At 40.0% G+C, this 6,807-nt stretch overlaps 1 protein-coding gene across 3 annotated transcripts in view; it reads left to right on the top strand.

Moving 5' to 3' along the window:
• The window catches only part of Slc35a5 (solute carrier family 35 member A5), a 20,818-nt gene that overhangs the window by 1,706 nt on the left and 12,305 nt on the right, over positions 1-6,807 (top strand). For 2 of the 3 annotated variants that reach the window (XM_021184714.2, XM_029470704.1), the window contains exons 3-4: positions 4,678-4,776; positions 5,781-5,914. In XM_021184714.2, coding sequence (XP_021040373.1) covers positions 4,678-4,776; positions 5,781-5,914 — 233 coding nt within the window. The remainder of the gene's footprint in view (positions 1-4,677; positions 4,777-5,780; positions 5,915-6,807) is intronic. The other variant, XM_029470705.1, reaches the window with a different exon arrangement.

The following is a 6,807-nucleotide window of genomic DNA, read 5'->3' as shown; positions in this document are numbered from 1 at the left end:
TTTTCGAGACAGGGTTTCTCTGATAGCCCTGGCTGTCCTGGAACTTACTTTGTAGACCAGGCTGGCCTCGAACTCAGAAATCCACCTGCCTCTGCCTCCAGAGTGCTGGGATCAAAGGCGTGCGCCACCACGCCCGGCTGCATTGGTTACTTCTTAACGATTGACAACAATACGATCATGACATCATGACTTTTAGGGACCTAGTTGGGCTCCTACTTGTGAATGTAAGTCTTGACTTCAGTTAATATCATGCCCTAGGCTCTGTTTTAATAGTATATTAGTTTCTTTCCCCATTGTTCTGACAAAATACTTGCCCAAAGCAGGTTAAGGAAAGGATTTCTTTGTGCTCACTATCTGAGCATAGGGTTCACCAAGCAAAGAGGTCATGGTAGCGGAAGCTCGTAGCAGTTATTCACATGGCACCCACAGGCATCAAGCGAGAAGAGAGAGAGAGTATGCTTGGGGCGGAAGAGATAGCCCAGAAGCAAAGAACACTGACTGTTTTTCTTGCTTCTGTAGGTTCAGTTCCCAGCATCCACATGGTAACTCAAAACTGACTATAGCTGTAATCCCAGAAAGTTGGAATGTACCCCCAGATCTCCTAAATACACTTCATCCACTGTCGTCTTCTGCCACCTAGCTAGAATTCTTCCATCCATTGACATATTACAGGAAAAATATTTTCAAATTTTTTTAAAAAGTCACACCCAGCTCATTTTCACTTTCTTATTTAGTCTAAGATACTAGCCCAGGAAATGCTGTTTCCCCAAAGGTAAGGTGGCTCTTCCTCCCTCAAGCTAATTTATATAGTCCCTTACAGGCATGCTCAGAGGCTAATCTAGTTGAGATAATTCCTCACAGGCATGACCAGAGGCCTAGTCCTTGGTAATATTAACCATCATAGTCATAGAGTTCAAAGTGCATACAGACGATATCCTTAAGAATTTGGTTTATTAGAAGACATAAACATGTAAATATGTTATAGAAGTCTATTATAAGAAATGCAATAAAAAAGACTATGTCCAAGCTGCAGAGACAGTCTGAAAAAGTACTGCGTGCATCTGGGAGAGGATGGTGGGCAGTACATAGGAAGCAGGGCCACTTCTAACTAGATGCCAGTTGATTTCCCAGAAGAACAGGGATGTGGGGCATTGGAATCAAAGACAGCAACTTATAAAAAGGAACAGAGGCAAAAGAACAAACAGTTGGGGGAAAACATGTAGTTAAGAGTTATTAGGTGATAGTGGCTCACACCTTTAATCCCAGCACTTGGGAGGCAGAGGCAGGCAGATCTCTGAATTCAAGGCCACCCAAGTTTCAGGACAGCCAAGGCTACACACAGAGAAACCCTGTCTTGAAAAAAATCCAACAAACGGAGAGAGAGAGAGAGAGAATTATTGAGCAAAACATTTAAAAGTGTTGTTGGGTCACAAAGGGGCATTTGGCTGGAGAGAGAAGGAACACATTGCCAAGGGCTTCATATACCCATCTGTGATGTTCTGCCTAGGGTCTGGGCAAATAAACATTTGAAGGATTATAGCTGCTTCTCAGTAGAGTAGACTAGAAGAATGGAAGAAGGCTAGTTAGATAGGAGATTATTGAAAGTCAAGCCACAGGTGATGAAGACTAACCAACTCTGCTATCAGAATTTAGGCGATAGAGTCAAGAAATATTCAAAACACACAAAGATATGCAATTGGTTGAACTACTGGATATTTGGAATCTTTTTGGTTCAAGTTGCAAGTACTTTGATAGTGTTTTTAGTAGGGACTGTTAGTGGGAAAAGTAAGTTGAGTCAAGCTTGAAAAAAACTTACAGTGGTAAGGTAGGGTATTTACCTTCCATGAGGCCATTAGGTATGCCCTGTTTACTACAATGTGTCACAGTGACTGGCACAAATGCACATAAAGAAAACACCTAGCAAAGGAGTAAAAGGGAGCTAGTTACTTGTAGGTGTATTTGGTGAGCTTTAAACTAAATGTTGTAGAATGTAGATCTCAGTTATTCTTGAACTGGTATTTAGATTTTGGGAGTAGCAGCTTGTGCAGATGAGAAGACAGAGCAATAAGAGTTACAGTAAGTGCCAGGCCAATGTGCTAAACATTAAGAATCCATTAGAGCTGGGAGCCAGGGTTGAATGCATTTGAAAGGTTTTTAATCCCAGCCTTTGGGAGGTGAAGACAGGAGGCAGAAGTTCAAGTGGTACACATAGAGCTTGCAAGTACCCTGAAAGAGAAAGAGTGTTGGAAAAGGGAAGAGAGGTGGGGACCCCCCCCCCAAAAAAAATTACATGTTTTAGTTACTTTGTTGCTTGGAATGTAAAAGAGCTAGGAAACGTCAGTTAAGGAAGGGAGGGTTTGTTTTGGTTTCCAGTGTGAGAGGACAAAGTGCATCGTTGGCAGGGAAACGTGAAGGTAGCAGTGTGAGGCAGTAGCTGGTCATAGCATCCACAGGAATCAGAGAGGTAAGTCCTACCAGAGAGCTAACTCTCTCCCTTCCCCTTCTGATTATCCAGGACCCAAGGACTTAGGGGAGTTTGCCTCACTACCTTCAGGAAACATCCTGGAAGCTCTCTGGAAACATGCCCACAAATGCACCTAGAGGCATGTCACCAATGACTCCATATCCAATAAAGATGACAGTGAAGATTAACCGGTTAACCAAAAGAGATAAGACAAAAGTGCCATATGATGAAAAGATACCGATTAAAACAAGCCCAGTGGCATTTGTAGCTGGAAGATATTTATCAGAAAATGAGTAATTTGAGCTAGACAATGATGCTGCACACCTTTGATCCCAGCATTTGGAAGGCAAAGTAGAAGGATCTCTGAGGTTGAGGCCAGCCTAGCCCACAGAGCTAGTTCTGGGACAGCCAAGGTACACAAAGAAACCCTGTCTTGAAGAAGAAAATGAGTAATTTGAGTACAAAGAAATAAAATGGGTGTTGACTGGTAGACTGTTAGGGCCTGGTGTCTTACATTTCATTTATCAAATTTTAAGAATTGATGCTAAAAGTCAGATGAATAGAGGAATAAAGGAGTGTGCTGGAGTCAAAGTAGGTAGGTATTGAAACTAGTCCTGAGAAGGACAGATTCTGACAGGAGAATGGCAGATAGTAAGGCCGTGGTTCCTTTCTCTGGAAATAGAGGAAAGGCACTTCTAAGAATGTATAAGAGATACGTGGACTGAGGCCATACACACAGTCACACAGTCTGGGATTATCTGTAAGAAGAATACCAGAAAGAACTAATAGAAAGCAAAAATGACTTAAAGAACATTGACGCAGTGTTCACTATTGTAACCTGAGCTGCCTTGTGTCTCATTTTAGTTCATTTGTTTGCATCTCATGATAAAGATTATGAAAAATGCCTTTCAAGGGTAACAGTGTGATCGAAGTTTATCTTTAAAATGAGTAAAGGGAGTAGGTATTTGAACTAGTCTTCGGATGATGCATATAGTCGAGCAAGCAAATACTTAAATTCAGCTGGACGTTTATTAAATGTCTGTTATATGAACATGTCCAAAGCCTGGTCTATTTGTCATAGGACGTTTACTTTCTAAGAGTTGCATAACATAGTAAATAGTTATAATATAGTTTGTCAAATGCTGTTGTAGAGGTTGATAGATTGTACCTAGAAACAGACAGTCAATTTGGCATATGTTGAATATTCAAGGGATTCTGCAGCAAAGAGGGAGAAAATTGGAGAGAGAAGGTTAAATTGGCCAACCACCTGCCATGTTTGCCAAGTTTTACTACAAGAGAAACAACCAAATGTTTGCAAAGAAGGAGAAATACATTTCTAAAAATAGTCCTTAATAAAGATTCTATTTGTTCTTGTCACTATTATAAAGCTAGTTGTTAAGTATTTAGAAAAAAAAAAACAAGTTATAACTAAGACCAAAGCATGCTAACCAAACCTCATGCTTACTTCAGTTGTCCTATTATCTAGAATATGCTTTATAATTCATCAGTGGGTGTAGTGATCCAGAGTTACTGCCTCTCAGCCTTAAAAATAGCAAAGTTCTTTGCCAAATATATATATTTTTTCTATCCTAGTTTACCATTTATGGCAGGGGCTGGGGAGCCAAGCAGTGTATATAGTATGATATGAACCAGGTTGGAGAATTCTGAATTAAAGACATGCCATTGGCAAAGTATACCTTGATTTTTTTTTTTAAGGCAAATAAGTCAGGCTAAATACTAATTCAGCTGGTAAATTCATAACTATTGATGGGCTGGTGAGATGATGGCTTAGCGGGGAAGAGCACTGACTGTTCTTCTGAAGGTCCAGAGTTCAAATCCCAGCAACCACATGGCGGCTCACAACCACCCGTAATGAGATCTGACGCCCTCTTCTGGTGTGTCTGAAGTCAGTTACAGTGTACTTAATGTATAATAAATGAATCTTTGAAAAAAAAATAACTGTTGATGAGTCAGCTGCTGAATGTTAATTATCTCTTTAGAAGTCAGTCTCTGCCTCCTTCCCATGGAACTTTCTTTGCTCTTGATTCTAACCTCCCAACATATTTATCCAAATGTTGAGAAAAACTGTGCCAGCTAAAAGACATTTAATGTAACAAGTGTTAAGTTTGATTTTTAAATTTAAAATATACTAATTACATGTAAAAACATGCAGAACAAACTTGATGGTTTTAAATTTTCCTGTTACATTTCAGAGAACAAGTATGACTATCTCCCTACCACTGTGAACGTGTGCTCAGAGCTGATGAAGCTGATTCTCTGTACACTTGTGTCACTCTGTGTTATAAAGAAAGGTAATTGCTAATATTGTCTATTTCCTAAGTCACACTATCAGGAAACAGTAGAACTGGTGCAGCTTGTATAGTGTTTAGTCTAGTCCAAACATGAGTATATCTTATACGTAGGGAAACAGGATCAAAGAAAATGATAGGAGACTTGTATTGAAAGGAAGGGAGCTAGGAGGTTTTCCATTGTATTTCTCAGTGTCCTGCTCCTCATCACTTGTTTCTGGGTTGGACTTCCTCAGTGGGTTTTTCTTAATTTTCCATCTCAGTTCCCCAGTTACGGACTTTGGCACGTTCATATTACTCTTTCATCTCATGTGAACTAAACAGAGCTTTTGGAGCACTCAAGTGCTTGCACATTCACACCACAGAGTTTCAGTCTATGATGAGTTTCTAGTCAGTTGAGTGCATTTCATAATTTCATGAAGTGTGTGCATTGCTTAAAGGGTTTAATTTACCTTTTTTTTCCCCTTTCTTTCCATTTTATTTCTTTCACAGCATGTCTCCAGAAGTCTCTGGAAGTCTGGAGCAGGAATAAGAGCTAAAACCAGGATTAGTAAACTTAACCATCTCATAGTCCATGCATAGAAAATTTCACTTACTAGCTGTCTTCTTTAATCACCCCTTGAGGGGAGAATAAAAACACAAAGGATTCATTGTTCTTGTCTCCTTACTTTGTTGAGCTCTTGGTTGTACGTTCAGAGAAGTAAAACACACAAGTCTATCTGGAGTCGCTTAGTTACTAAGATTATGGTTCTGTATCTGCTAAGGGTCTGGCCAACAATTGTTCATGACACACAGGTGGGGAAAAAGAGATACTAATAAATGCCATGTTATCTTTTACTTCTGTAAACCTGAAGTCACTTACAGAGGCAATTTAATAAAGCCCAGTTAATAGAATTATATTAGTATTCAAGCTTAGTGTACTTTCAATGGAAACATAAGCATTCTCATTGGAGATTGTTTTTTCGTTGTATGATTGCTTTGTATGATGCATATATTTCTTTCTTCAGAAGATCATCAAAGTAGACATTTGAGATGTACTTCCTGGAAGGAATTCTCAAGTTTCATGAAGTGGTCCATTCCTGCCTTTCTGTACTTCCTGGACAACTTGATTGTCTTCTATGTCCTGTCCTATCTCCAGCCTGTAAGTAGCAGTGCAACAGGAAATGCCTGAGCAGGCGTAAAGAAGTGAATCCCCAAACTGATCTTGCTTTTTCTCATTTCCACTGGCCTTCCTGACACTTTTCTAGGGCCACCTCAATACTGACTTGCCTGTCTATGGCAGATCTCAGGGTGTTAATGATTTCTGTGCTGGCTTTTTAGTGGGGTGGGGAATTGCTCTCGGGCAAGAGGACTCAGAAACCATCCTGATTTGTGTAAATGATAAGTCTCCCTTTAGTTTGAGCTCTCTTATGACCACTCAAGACCTCCACTCAGACTTCCAGTATTAATTCAGAAAATAATACCGCTAATGGACCTGTCCTTACCTGTTATACTGTGGTTTATCCAGTTACTATTTAAGTATTTAGATCCATAGTTTCTATATGACTTTTCCTGTTACTTTTTGTTATATTTATGTGTGTGTTTGTGTATGTATATGTGTATTCATGGGCCATGGCAGGAATGTGAAGGCCAGAGAAGAGCTTGCGGGTGTCTGTTCTCTCCTTCCACTATATGGATCCCAAGATCAATCAAACTCAGGTCATCGGCTGGCTCTAAGCACCTTTTCCCATCTTGCTGGCCCCTTTATATTAATCTTATCTTCAGATTCCTTAAGAGTGTGGAACTATATCAATTCAGCTGATAACACTAGGAATACTCACTTCTGATGCATCTTTTGTATTCATTTGGAAAGGCATTGATAATCCCAACTAAAAGTCTTCTGCCTGGGTGGTGACTCACACCTTTAATCCTAGCTAGTGCTTTGAAGTCAGGGGTAGGCAGATCTCTGAGAACTTTGAGACCAGCCTGCTCTTTGTAGTGAGGCCCAGGACAGCCAGGGCTATGTTGAGATTCTCACTCAAATTAAAAAGAAAA

The sequence above is a fragment of the Mus caroli genome, chromosome 16 (genome assembly GCF_900094665.2).
Source record: "Mus caroli chromosome 16, CAROLI_EIJ_v1.1, whole genome shotgun sequence".
Lineage (NCBI taxonomy): Eukaryota > Metazoa > Chordata > Mammalia > Rodentia > Muridae > Mus > Mus caroli.
This window is presented reverse-complemented; position numbering and strand designations above follow the sequence as displayed.